Genomic DNA, 14113 nt, shown 5'->3' with positions numbered 1-14113 from the left:
AAATAGAATCTAGCAGGCTGAGCATTGTAGTTTATTTTCTGTGTTATTACTCTTGGGTGTTAGGCCATGATCCTTTATGCTACAGCAGAGTCTGGTATACCCATTTCAATTATTTCTTGGGCCATTCTCCCTCCATGGTATGTTCATATACACAAAAATTTGCCACATGATCAGCTTCACTCAACACACTATAGTAGGTTGGAACCAAGTAGTAAATAGCTAATCTACCAGCAGCACTCTCACACAATAAGCTTTTGCTGACTTTGGAGGCAGCTTTATGACTAAGGTGTAATTTAACTCTAGCTGAGGTTTTTGAAGAGTCTGAGACGTGGAAGCAAGAAATGCAGTCATGATATGTGGATAGAGATGAGCCTTGAACCAAATCGAACCACCTGTCCTAAACTTTGGCGGGGGAGGAGGGTTTGAATCTGAATCAGGATCCAGATACAGCTTTCATGACTGGCCCTTCTTTCTGTAATAGGCTGAATCTAAATCCAGGATTCAAGCACCTTCCAACCTTTCAGGGGATGGAGTTCAAATCCCACATCTGAACTGAGCACCTGTGACCGTGCCCTATAAATACATGATCACATGCTGTGTAAAACAGAGAAAGTCCTGATTCATCATAGCAAGGCCAGCTTTGGGAGCACGGAATGCAATGAGGTTAATTTATAGGCGCCCCAACTCCAAATCACATAATGATGCAAGCAGGTGACATTTGCATGTTCCTGTCAAAACACTCTCTCAGCGTCAATGTCATCCTCTTGAATGACGGCTATGAATTCACCTTTCACCAAAGTCATCTCCATGCCTTCTGATTTTCACGTCTCTAATCAAGCCCTGCAACTTTTCCCAATCCTTAAAAGCACAACCAGTTCCTCCTAAACACCTTTCCCAGTGCACAGCCATGCATTCCTGCATGTGCCTTTGGGATGACTAGCATGTGACCCCATTCAGAAGGAATGTGACAGAAAGTTGTTAAACTTCCACAGCAGCCCCAAGTAAACTTTCCAGCTTCATTAGAAATGTCACCCTTGGAAAATTAAATATATGCACTGTGGCACAGATGGTGTGTGCCCACCTACACCCATATTGTAGTGTCGTATCATCAGCTGCACTGAACGCAGCAGAATCAGAACTGACATTGAACTAATTGCTTTAGCAATTATAAGGAATTTGGAATAGAAGACTCACCAAGTCTTAATTAAGAAGCAGATTGAACAGGCTCTAGCATCTCATGGTTCAGAAATGTCAGAATACTCGGATATCAGTTGTCTTGGGTAGAGTTTCAGATGGCAGGATTGTGCATATATGTATGTCTGTGCGTGCATGTGTATATGTGATGCTCAGAACAATATAAATGTGCAATAATTTGCACTTGCTTCATTTGGAAGAACTAACACATGAACATTAGGGTGGATGGGATGTACTCCAGCACTGACATTTTTTTTTAAGGAAATAGATAATAGTTCTCTAGTGCATCTGTGTCACTGGAGTGACTGGATCAGAAATGTTGCTGTAAATATGTTTAGATGAACTGGGTTGAGACTAGCAGGAAAGTATTGCTATTTGTTGTTAGGATAGTACTATAATGATCAGGGCTCCATTGTGGTAGGGACTGTGTGAATGCAGAACTTATATTTGTGCTCAATGTGCTATATGATACACTATCTATTTTGTCAATATATTTTAAACCATATAAACACTGCATTCTAGTTATGAGATAAAGTCATGTCCCATTTGTGGTAATTCATGATCCTGCAGCACTTCTTGTAGGAGTTAGTCAGCCTGATTTGGGCTATCACATCCTGCCTCTCTAAAATTCCCTCCATGTGACTTCAGTTGGGTGTGACATCCTTCTTCACTTCCTGTCCTAAACTGATGTGTTGTGTATTGTTGCCAGGCACTGTTACTGTGAAATGCTGAATGACTTCAGCTCCCAAGAATTCAGTGGGAGTTGAGGCACTGAGCTCTTTCCAGGGATTTCTCAGCACCTGGCATGGATCAGTCCCTTAAACAGCAGGCACTTCCAACTCCAGAGGTGTCTGGGACCTTGCAGAATGAAATCACTGTGTTACCTGGTGCATCTGTGCAGACCCTGTCTTAAAGGACCATGTAGTTTGAAGGATTTACTTTAATTGATTCCTGGTTATCCACTTCCTTTCCTTTTCTTTCCCCAGGAGACAGTCGGGGAGCCCTTCTTCCTGTTGCTCTGTGCTATCAAACAACAGATCAACAAGGGTTCCATTGATGCCATCACGGGAAAAGCCAGGTATACTCTCAATGAAGAATGGCTGCTGAGAGAGAACATTGAGGCAAAGCCAAGGGTAAGTGAGTCTTGAACCCCTCACGTGATGCCATGTCAGGATTCTGCAAAAGCCTATTTAAAAATGTTTGCCCAAGAAAACTGTAGAGGCGGATGTTTAAAAAGCGATAGCTGTGCAACTGTACTCGCAAAGTATGTGTGTAATGGTGCACCTTTGCTTGCATTGGTCATTCCTTTGATCGCACAGTCCGATCAGATTATTGGGCGTGTAAATGATTCACCCTCCTCTGCAAACGCTGTTACCCAGTTTGCACATATAATTGTGATAATCGTGCATGTTAGACATGCAGTGGTATAGGCACTTTTCATGTGCAGTGGTGACCATGACTGTTTCAAAAGCAGGCCTGCAACAACCTAGACAAGGAACATATCGAACCTGGCTCTTGCAGAGTCCATCTGATTGGTCCAGATCGGGGTGATGCTAAATAGATAGATATTGTTCTCTGGCAGTCAGAGGGTTAAAGAACAAAGAGTGTCTCCTCTTTACAGTTTCTGGCAAGTCAGTGACTTCAGTGCCAATGAGAAGTTGCTAGCTATAAAGTTGCAGGTCTGGTGTGAAGGCTTTTGTACAGGATGTTATAGGAATCCTGCTGAAAAGTAATCCTGTAAAATGCCTCTCAGGAATAAGTCAGACAAAAATGTATATTCAAAGAGACTTCGTTACCATCAGCCTGACAGAGAATGCAGTAGACAGGCCTATCCAGAGCCTGGCCCAAATTCTGCTTTTGATGTCAATGGGGAAAACCTGGAGCAGCTCCACTAAAATCAATGAGGCTACTCCAGATGTACACCAGTGTGACTGAGAGCAGGTTTTGACCCTATATCCTTAGCTGCATCTCGGCAGCTTCCTTTTACCAATTGACCTGTAATTCACTGCGCAGACTAAGGAGGATTAGCAGCAGGACTCTAGCTATTAACTTTCTCAGCAGAGATGGTAACGTCTTGAGTTTGAGTGGGGGAGAATTGCTGACCCTTTGCTTTCAAGTAACAGAAATAAGCCAGAGCAAGGTAGTCAGCTGGAAGCAGAGTGAGTCCTGGATTAGTTCAGACTCACTGCCAAGCCCCCAAATGATGGTAACTGAAGCTGGTTTGAAATTTCACCTTGAAAAAAAAGACCTGTCATTAGATGCTAGGGGCAAACTGTTCCCTTTGACTCTGCCTATGTATGCACGTATTCCACGCTCTTTGCCAGGCATTCTTGGTGTGTATGCTTCCATTGACACATTAGGCTGGGACTTGCAAAGGAGCCAAAAGAAGTTGGGCACCTAACTCCATTGGGCTCCTGTGAAAATTCCAGCTGTAATTTTCAGGCGTGATTTTAAGTGGCCTGCTGTTAACAGAGACACAAAAACAACACCCATTACAGTGTGGGTGCAAAATGGGAGGTGGTGCTGAAGCTCGTTTGGAATCAAGCTGGTGGTGTTAGGGGGGTGAGAGAGACGCTGGAGCAATATTGACTGGAAAGTGGGATTTGAATCGGAATACTGGATCAGCCCAGCTTGTGTTGGGAGGAGCGATGTGATTGGACACCCAGAATGTGAGCCTCTGTTGCTCTTCCTTTGACTTCATTGGTAGCTTCACCAGAGAGAGGAGAACAGGATACGCTCTACACTGTCCTGTTCTCCCAGAAGATAGGCGTCACTTTTGTTATCCTGTGTCTGGCTGATGTGAACGTTTTCACAATGTCATGCACAATGGGCCAATTTACCCCTTCCATAAGGTAGCACAGCTTCATCGACTCCCATGTCACTGCCCCCACTTACCCCAGTACTAAACTTGGCCCAACGTCTGGTACAACAAAACCTTTATGCAACTGAGGGAGTCCATTCATAGCATTGCAGGAAGCCACAACAATGGGCACTGACTGTCTCCCTTGTCACCAGTCTCAGTAGGACATGAATGGGCCATGGAGACTGAACAACCCTGTCACCCTTAGAGGTGGTCCCTGTGGGGCAGGGCTAAGGCCCTTGAGCAGGGCAGAGTGGGGGAAGCTTGCACTGTTGCTCCTCATGCACCCCTAGCTCTGTGAATAAATAGGGGCCCTCAGTCTCCAGGGCTGTAAATCAGCATCTTTCACCAGCACTGAGACTCAGACAGAGATTCTGTTCAGTGGGATTTCTAGCAGCACGATGCATGGAATGTACCAATAAAAACTGTACGTGCCCTGCAACCTCTCAGTGTCCTTGGGAATCAACAGCCCGTTACGGATCATCCCCATCCATTACAGATCACCCCAACCCTAACTCTGCCTCTCCCCACAGAACCTCAATGTGTCTTTCCAAGGCTGCGGCATGGACTCCCTGAGTGTTCGGGTCATGGACACAGATACTCTAAGTCAAGTTAAAGAGAAGATCCTTGAAGCTTTTTGCAAGAATGTCCCGTACTCCCAGTGGCCAAGAGTAGAAGATGTTGACCTTGGTAAAGACTCTTTTCCCTTGAGAAATGCCAGTCCTTATTTTAAGGGTGAAGGAGCTCACTGTGTACACTGAGCAGCCATCAGCTCTTGGCATCGGCATTGGCCGGTTGGGTGGATAGAGAGGGGGCATACCCAGAGGAAGTAGAGCCCCCTCTCTATCCACCCAACCAGCCAATGGGGGAACAGTGATCCCTGGGGGAACAGTGATCCCTGGTAATGAGTCATAGGGCCAGATTCCAGTTGGTTTGACTGATGTGTGAAGTGCTGTACATTAGGACAGAGGAAGCTGGTGTTATGTACACAGCAAGTGGACAGGAGAAAAGCTGAAGACATTGGAGAGGTACTTTAACTTGCACCTTCTTAAACCCTGCCCTCCTCTCTTCTGGCCCCTGTGTGTATTGCTCAGCCCAGCATGGGCTGTCTTACTCTCAATTACGGACACTTGTATCTGCATACTAATAGGTAATGTTGATCACCTTACCGGCACTAGTGTGGGCATAAACTCAGACATTTCCTTTATCTACCTATGGGCCATCTCTTTTTCCAGGGAGCCAGGTGTGATCCACGCCCTAACAATGAAAGGGAAAGTTAGGAAACAGCTGTGTCCTGTTCAGCTCTTTGTCAGTAGTTGGCCAAGGTGTTGCCTGGCCCTGCTCCCCATCCCGATTGACTTGGAATGGTGAGTGTGGCCATAGGTGACATACTAGGCAAGTGCACTCAGGGAAAAATGGAGGAGGAGATTACATGGCCATTGGAATTCAATGTCACAGGTAGCCACAAAGGGGTGACATTCACCCTGGCCAAAGCCTCGCTAAGCAATGCCCATGCAAAAGGCAAGATGTGTACCAAGTAGCAATTGTGCCCCTCACTCAGCTCACCACTAGCTGGTGCACCGGTACATGTCTCCAGGTAATCCTGCAGAAGAGCGGGAACACTTTGCTTTTTCTCCGTTGGCTGATGCACACTGGCATTTGGGGCCCGGAATCTGGTAAAATGAAGCCCAGGCATAGCAATCCCCACTCTCTGCCCACACCACACAGCCCTCCCTCTCGTGCGCTGTAGGGAGTGGGTCAGATTACTGGGCGCAGTGGAGAATTTTATGCCGGATGGGGACTGACAGGGCTGCACACTTGCAGTGTCTCCGAGCACTTGGTGAGATGGGCAGAACCCTCTGCACCTCCCTCCGCACCATACAGTCCAGTGTGGGCTCAGCCCCAGTTCACCCCAGTTCACCTTCCTGCCCTAAACCAGGAAATTGCACTTCCCGCTTCTCGAGTTAATCCCGACAGCTTTCCTACCGCAGGCCTGTGAGAGGCAGCTGTGTTCCAGTCACATGGCACAGCAGAGCCCCCAACACCTCCAAGCACCTGTTCTCTACATTGAATGTGGCGTCTAAGCACACATTGCTCCAAGCCGAGGTACACGTGCCCTGCTCAGGCTGGTTTTGCATTAACTCCCTTGTCTGTATTTAGAATGGTTTGCCACAAGCACTGACAGCTACGTCCTGCGGGACCTCGATGACACTTCGGTGATGGAGGATGGCAGAAAGAAGCTCAACACTTTAGCCCACTACAAGGTAAAACTGCAAGTGCTCACAGAGGGACTTCCCTTCCTTCCAGCCAGTCTGTCCTCAGGGACATTCCCTTTCCAAGGAGGATTAGCAGAGACAAGCAGGAAGGTTGCCATAGCTCCATGAGAGCTTCCGGGGAACAGACATCTGCCCTGGCAAGAAACTCATTAATATTGCAACACATTGAGATTAATTAAATGCTCTTCATGCAAAACAAGTTATTACTGACAACATAAAAGGCTCCTATTCCCAATGGCCACCATCCATGCTGATTAACATCATAGCACTCCCGTTCCCTGCTCCCACTGAAATCTATGATAGAGTTGCCATGGACTGTCCTGAGAGCAGGCTCTGGCCCACAAATGGGAGCTGTTTGTTTTTGTAACAGGGCGTTCCACTTAAAGTGATGCTGTCAAGGGGCTGAAGCCTAAAATGTAGGTTACATGTGATTTCACCCAAAATGGATCTGAACAGAGATGTTTTCTTGGCTCTTTTTACTTTTAAAACTAAATGAAAACTGGAGTTTTTATTGGATTCTTGATTTCCACATACCCCTGGAATGCTGGAAGCACCAACCACCCTGCACTGCTGCACAGTGCATGGAAAATCAAAAGTGAAACATTATGATCGCTGTTACTGTGGTAGCACCTCCAAGCCCCATTCAGGGACCATGGTCCTGTTGTGCTAGGTGCTGCACAAAAACAGAACAAAAAGACCGTCCCTGCCCTGAAGAGCTGACCATCTAAATTTGGTGGCATTCTTCCTTGGGAGTGAAAGCATCTAAATGTGAAAATTTTCTTTTCTTTTGAATAATCTGATGTGTTGTTACTTTAATACATAAATCTGAGGTGTCCATCACTATGGTGTCTGGAACCATTTATCTAACTTAGATACTTATATGACCTCCAGTACCATAGTATTGGAGCACATCACTGTCTTTAAGGTGTTTATTCAGCGAAGAAGGGAATTACTGTTATCCCCATTTTACAGATAGGAAACTGAGGCACAGAGAGACCAAGTGATTTGCCCACAGTCACAGGAAGTCTGTGGCAGAGCAGAGAATTGGACCCAAGTCCCAGGTTAGCACACTAACCATTGGACCATCCTTTCTCTCTTTATTTAGAAATTACAATAGTTCCCCCACGAGATGAGCTTGCACTAAACACACACACAGAGCATTTCATTTCTTGCTTGGCATCAGTCAAATCCAGATAGTGTATTTCTTCACACTCCTAGCGAAGGCCATTCTCCCATCCATCTTCTTAGCCTGGAGAAAGAGATGAAGTGGGGGCCTTCCCCTGAAAGTGGCAAGGCACCTGTGTCATTAGTCACTAGGGCCCAGATGTTCAAAGGTATTTAGGTGCCTAACTCCCATTGATGTCATTGAAATATTGGGAGTTAGGCATCTAAATCTGGGGCTAACATCAGAGCATTTTATTCCGTGAGGTGTGGTTGTCATCTTGAGCATGGCAGTTTATGTTTGCTGCTCAAACACAGCTGCATCACCAGTACAAGGCTGCCCCAGCTACAGAGCTACCTCGGTTAGCTGTAATCCCAAGTATTCCTTGACATCCCTTACCTTTGTTCTTCTCCCCCTCCTCAGATTCCTGAAGGTGCCTCTCTGGCAATGAGTTTATCAGATAAGAAGGACACCACGCTAAGTCGAGGTAATTTGCTTTTCTTTCTCTTTCACAGTGATTGCACAGGTGACCTTTGTTTTTAGAGATGGGAAGTGGGATCAGGGTTAGATCTGAGGAGGTGCAAAGAGCCTGCAGACTGCACATTTCAGACTTCTCGCTGAACAGATGAGTGTGGGGTTAGCCCCATTGCTAGCTAGAATATTGTGGTTCCCATCATTCCTGGAGCACCATCCCCGGAAATGCATCAAGCATTTAACCAGTGATGATAATCAGCTTCAGCCTATGACACGCCTCCTCTTTGCCTGGGAATGCTGTAAACACATGGGCAGCCCCCATCAGTACACAGGGCAGATATTTCTGAGATGCCTGCAGCCCCAGTGCTGGGTGCCCTCAGTTTCAGCTTCATCTGTCTCTTTTCTGTGGTGCTGCACAGCATGGCAGGCTATCGAGCTGTGATCCTCACTGGAACCCAGAGCCTGAGGTAAAATGCGGTGGGAGTAAAAACTGAGGATTTGGCCTCACAGTCGTAGTGTGATCTCAGCTTTGCTAGGCAGGGTGGCCTGGCTACTTTTAAGTGAGCCTGTGACAATGGAATAGATCATTGTGTCCTTTGGAAGCTATCAGAGCTCCAACAGGATCTCCAATTGTTCTTCTTCGAGTGCTTGCTCATGTCGATTCCATTGTGGGTGTGCACGCGCGCATGTGCTCAGTCGTCAAAGACTTTTGCCTCAGCACTACCTGTAGGGCCGGCTGTGGCGCCCTCTGGAGTGCCGAGCTCATGGCGCAGTATATCAGGATCTCCAATTGTTTTTCCAGCTGGTGCTCTTTACCCAATGGGGCTTATGATTAAACTGTGTCCTACATTCAGTGAAGAGGCATTCATGGCACTGTGGCAAATATATAAAGAATGAGCAATCAGCTCTTAAATGCCCCCTTTCCATTGGATTCTTTACTACTGAGATACAACAAGCCCCAAATGTCTTCAACTGGTCACAGAACGCTAATGCTACAGGAACTTGTGTGGCTGAATCCTGCCATTTATATATGAACGGTGCAGCACCCTCAGCCAGAATTGATGGCTAGACAAAGAGACAGAAAGACAGAGCAGAGACACTTAGTGCTCTATTGACTGCAGTGCATGACATTTTCTATGTGGCGGCCAACAGTCTGGAAAAAAAAAAAAGGAATCCAAAGAGCTAGGAGCAGTGTTGCTGCAGTATTTTGGCAGAGCTGTGGGGGGCCAGGACCGGAGACTGACAGGAATATAATATGTTGGTCATCAGGCTGGACAGCATGAGGTCATCTCCATCAATGCTGCTGAATAGGCCCATTTGTCACGCTTTGTACTTGAATGGCTGCTGTTTAGTGTTGTGACAGCTCAGCTCCCAGTTTCAGCTGAATGCTTCACATCAGGCACGGGTGAAGAGCTTTTAGTTGGATGAGTGGTGTACGAGTAGTAGATCAAGGGTTTATGGTCGATCCTCATGTGTCACTCTGACATCCTGAGATGAAACTTCCAAACTTTTCATTCCAACACTAGGGGTTTTATAGGTCACTTGTAAAAAGGAAAAACAATTGATTTTGTGTCCTTTTGTGCTAAGCCCCGTTTTAATCTGTTTATACAGCACCTAGCACAATGGAGTCCTGGTCCATGACTGGGGCTCCTGGGCGCTATGGTAATACAAATAATAATAATAACAATAATTAATTATTATTATTGTTTTATTTATTAGTGAAATTTGTGGGTGGAGGAGAGGGGAGGGTTCTGATTTCTTTCTTTTTTAACCTTAAACATCTGGATTATAAAGTCTCCTCCTGTGTTTGCTCAAGTACTGTGTAGAAAATGGGCTGGGACCTATATATCCCTCAGTTTGAAGGTGTTTGAATCTTTCACAAAGAACCTTTTTCTCCCAGATGTTTGTTGGAGGTTTGCATTGAATAGGTGTTTACAAAAACAAAACAGAAAAGGAGGAGTCTGAAACTCTCTAATCAAAGATCCCTTTGCCTCTCAATTATGCAGGGTCAGTCTCTTTTAATGTCAGCATTTGTCTACTTCTCAAGTGCTGCATAGAGTCATCCGGCAAAGGCAGGGTAGAAAAGAATTTCATATGAAGAAAAAATCAAACATAAAGTTTAAAAGCTGCCAATTTTTTTAGGCCTTCACACGTGCTAAAGAAGAAAAAATGTCACAGGTCCAATGTCATTTGCCTTTGAGATCACTTTTAAGCCGCAAGAATGTTGAAGATCGTTGCACTGCTTTGATGGGGGAGGAAGGTTGTGTTGGATGGAGCGGAGGGTGGAGGAAAAGTGTTGCACTGCCATGCAAGAGCAAGTTCAAAGAGCAGCAGAAGCAACACACCTACCCTCCCTCTCCCCCACAGAGATGCTGCCACTCAGAGTGACACACTCACAGAATAAATGGAGTAGATCCAGGATGGTGCCCCAATCAAATGTGCCTTTGCAGAAATGTATGTCTTGTTGGGTCTTTCCCTGTAGCTATTGACCATCAGAGTCTGAAAGAGAAATCATTGTCTGCAAACAAACAGTTACAGCAGCTTTTGGCCGCCAGATTTAGTCAGCATATAGAAATCAGTTTCCTTTCTGAGACTGGGTGATAAGAGACTTTCTGAAATCTGAGTCAAACAGTATGTTGTCCAGTAATGATAAATGCTGAAGTACAGCCCAGACAAGGCCAAACATAACTAGTGATCAGAGTGCAGGACTGGAACTTGGCAACTCACGAGTTCTAATCCTGGCTCTGGCACGGTCTTCAGGCAAGTCACTGTGCCGCTCTGCCTCAGTTTCCCCATCTGTCAAATGGGTTAAATATCAACTTCACAGAAAGGCTGTCAGGATTAGCTAAAGTGCCTTGTACAGGAATCACTAAGTGTTGTCCTTGCTGCTCCTTCCCCAAAACACAGCACCCATACCCAAAGTTTTCCATTAGCTGATTCTGTATGAAGTTGTCTGCGGCACAACATAGCAAACTAAGCTGTTCTGTTTTTCTTTATTTTTTCCAGTGAAGGATCTGGATACCGAAAAATACTTTCATTTAGTAAGTATCCCGTTCCAAAAGCAATCAAGGCGAATGACTCTCCCACTGTGTGTGGCCAAGGCTGCCTTCCTTCGGGGGTTACTTCACCCATCTCCCACCTCCTCCCCATTTCCTTTGTAGGAAATGTCTATTTGGGAACTGGACCCTCTCACCAGGAAATTGCCTGAGAAAGGAGGTACTGATAACTTAAGGAAAAGGCAATCAGTGCACACAAATCCCAACAACAACTTCCCTGGAGCCTTGTCTTGTGGCTGGGAAAAGAATTACTTAGCTAGAGGAGTGTAGTGGGTGGGAAGGAGGCCTGGCCAGATGGAATTTGCAATGTACAATTGTTGTGGAATGAGCCTGCCTTGCAGCAATGTATTAATGTGCACTCAAAGGGCAGTAATGCTGTGTGGAGTTTTTTTGTCAAAGGCAAAGCTAGGAATGCTTTCCATATGTACAGTAAATGCAGGCGGATGCATTTGTCACCCAGCTAGCTTGTTGGCTGGTGATCAGACCTGCCCAGGGGGTTGGCTGACCCCCTGTGGTTACTGCGTTGTTTGTGTAAGAAGGTAATACTTGAACAAACGGTATGTTTGGCAGAGAGAATTCAGTTTTTATCTTAATCTTGATCATAGTCTCAAACATATTTCACCTTTTTGATGGCTGCCAACTACAGATGCAGGAAGAGCAAAACCCTGCTAGTTGGGGATGTTTCAAAAAATGGAGTTCACTGCAAGCCTATCAACTTAATCTTTACAAGGAAGTCGTTTCTGCCACACAGAAGGATTCCAGCCTTTTTATTCTGTTGCTCGATCATGAATTGTTATAACAAGAGATCTTCATCTGGCCTAAATCAGCATAGCTCCATTGATGTCGATGGAGCTGTTCTGATTGACACCAGCTAAAGAGCTGGCCCAAAGAGTTACATTCCAAAGTAGGGGTAGGTAAGTTCCAATGGTATGAAACTCGATGGGAGAGGAGAACCCTACTCAGTGTGACTATATTATTATGATATTCCTGGTGACCTCTTCCCCCCACGGTATTTCTGCTTTTGGGCCCATGTCATTTCCATGTACGTGATGGAAGAGGAGAGAATCCTCTTTCAGCCTTGATTATGTTACCGTAACCCAGCTCCGTGGGGCTGAAGCACTATGTGTGGTAGTGGCAGAGGAACCCCTTTACACTGCACTCAGTGAGATGCTGGCTCCCCATGATACCTTCCCTTCAGAGAGACCAACAGCGGGGTCGAGAGGCTGCATATAAGACAGCCTTACCAGTATGGAACATAAAACCGGTGCTGCAATGGAAACAGAGCAGAGATCTGTGGCCTGCTCTAGCTGCCCGTTACCATTAGAGAGTTCAGAACAACAGCATGGACTGAGCAGGAAGCTAGGAGAGAAATGCCTGTTTCCGAATCCCAGCTTTGTCATGGAAGCCTTGGGCAAGTCACTTAATAAATATTATTCCTCACCCATCTCAGTGGGGTAGTGAGGATTTATGAGTCCATGTTTGGTCAGCACTCTGAAAGTCTGAAGTGATGTATTGTTAAACGTTATAAGGGAGAAAGGGGCATTTCGAGCATCAGGAAATATTTTATGAACTTCACATCTTTCCAAATAAAAAATATTAGAGCACTGCAGGAGAAGAGAGAGAGGGCGAAAGTGCACATCGAAAATAAGAAGAAGAGGTACATCAGTGACATGCTAGGGCACTGCCGGGGCATTCATTCAATGATCTGAACAATGGAACATTTAGATTTTGTTTTAAAGGTAGCAGGGGGGTTGTTAACAAATCAAACAATGTTTTTGTGCTTTTTCCACATTTCAAGGCAAGCGGCTTTTTCTGTGTAAGCCTGGCTTTGTGTTGCTGGTATCCCAAATTACAGCAGCGCTGGGGGAATTCAAGAAGTGAAACAGACCAAAAACTTAAATGAAATTGAGCGGTTCATTTTCATTGTTCAAGTTAAGAGAAATAGAACAAAAGGCACAAATAGCAAAAAGTCAGTTTGAGCTTTAAGTTTCTTTCAGTTTTAACTAATCTAATTGTGTGTTTAGCAGCATAGATAATGTTTTATTTAATATATAAATTGTGTGTTGGTAACATCCCTTTTTACTCAGTAAAAAGATGTCCCGAAGGCAGGAATCTTGAACATATTTTTTTTTTATATTGATTCAGGTTCTTCCAACTGATGAACTGATTGAACATAAGAAGTCCCATAGACAGAGCCATAGGAAAAAAGTCCTACCTGAGATCTACTTGACCAGGTTACTATCTACTAAGGTAAGAGAAGCTGGGGCAGCGTGAGTTTTGTTTATGGGAAATAGGATTTCTGTTGGTAGCTCTGTCATAAAATGTGACTTGTTATTTTGAAGCAAGGTTACATTATGCCCTGAGTAGAGATGGGTGCTTGTAAGGATACGGACTCACCCCTGCAGCGCCCCCTACTGGTTGCTTCAGGGAATCAGCTCATCCAGCATCTGGAGCGTCCTCTGCAAGCCGGTGATCCGCCTTGTCCCTACTTCTGGCCCCTGTGTCCCTCCCAGGACCCAGTGCCCCTATTACTGGGATACTGCCCCCTGGCAGTACCCCACAGATCTGGGTCTCCCCTCCCTGGGGAACCCCCACCCACTATCCCCACCTTGCCTCAGCACTAGGCCACTGCCAGTCACCAACTAGCCCCCGCTCCCTGGGGCAGACTGCAGTATAGGCCACTCATCACTGGCAAGGGGGGTTTGGACCTGCTGCCTTGGACTAGCCCTGGGCTGCTCTCTGCAACCCCCAGTACCCCTTAGCCTAATACTAGGCCTCAGCCTGGGGCTTTCCAGGCTGGAGCTCCCCAGCTCCTCAGCCTTTCCCCAGCCCTGCTCCACTACAGGTACCCTATGGCTAGCTCCCTGCAGCCAGGCCCTTCTCTCCCTGAACACAGAGAGAGACTCTACTGAGCGCCGGCTCCCAGTCTCTTATATAGGGCCAGCTGAGTCTGTTTGGGGCATGGCCCCAGCTGCAGCCACTTCCTCCAAGCAGCCCAGCCTTCACGCTGCCTGCTCCCTGGGCTCTCTCAGGCCCTTCCAGGCAGGAGCAGGTGCTTACCCTGCTACAGTGCTGTAGCATCCCTCACTGT

At 46.1% G+C, this 14113-nt stretch overlaps 1 protein-coding gene across 1 annotated transcript in view; it reads left to right on the top strand.

Moving 5' to 3' along the window:
• PLXND1 (plexin D1) overlaps positions 1 to 14113 on the top strand; it is a 139662-nt gene that overhangs the window by 100285 nt on the left and 25264 nt on the right. Inside the window, exons 26-31 of the mRNA XM_054034801.1 lie at positions 2181 to 2327; positions 4588 to 4744; positions 6215 to 6318; positions 7916 to 7979; positions 10973 to 11007; positions 13168 to 13272. Of these exons, the coding sequence (XP_053890776.1) occupies positions 2181 to 2327; positions 4588 to 4744; positions 6215 to 6318; positions 7916 to 7979; positions 10973 to 11007; positions 13168 to 13272 (612 nt within the window). The remainder of the gene's footprint in view (positions 1 to 2180; positions 2328 to 4587; positions 4745 to 6214; positions 6319 to 7915; positions 7980 to 10972; positions 11008 to 13167; positions 13273 to 14113) is intronic.

The sequence above is a fragment of the Malaclemys terrapin genome, chromosome 7 (assembly GCF_027887155.1).
Source record: "Malaclemys terrapin pileata isolate rMalTer1 chromosome 7, rMalTer1.hap1, whole genome shotgun sequence".
In the NCBI taxonomy this organism is placed as follows: Eukaryota; Metazoa; Chordata; order Testudines; family Emydidae; genus Malaclemys; species Malaclemys terrapin.
The sequence above is the reverse complement of the archived record's forward strand: the minus strand, read 5'-3'. Positions and strand labels throughout refer to the sequence as shown.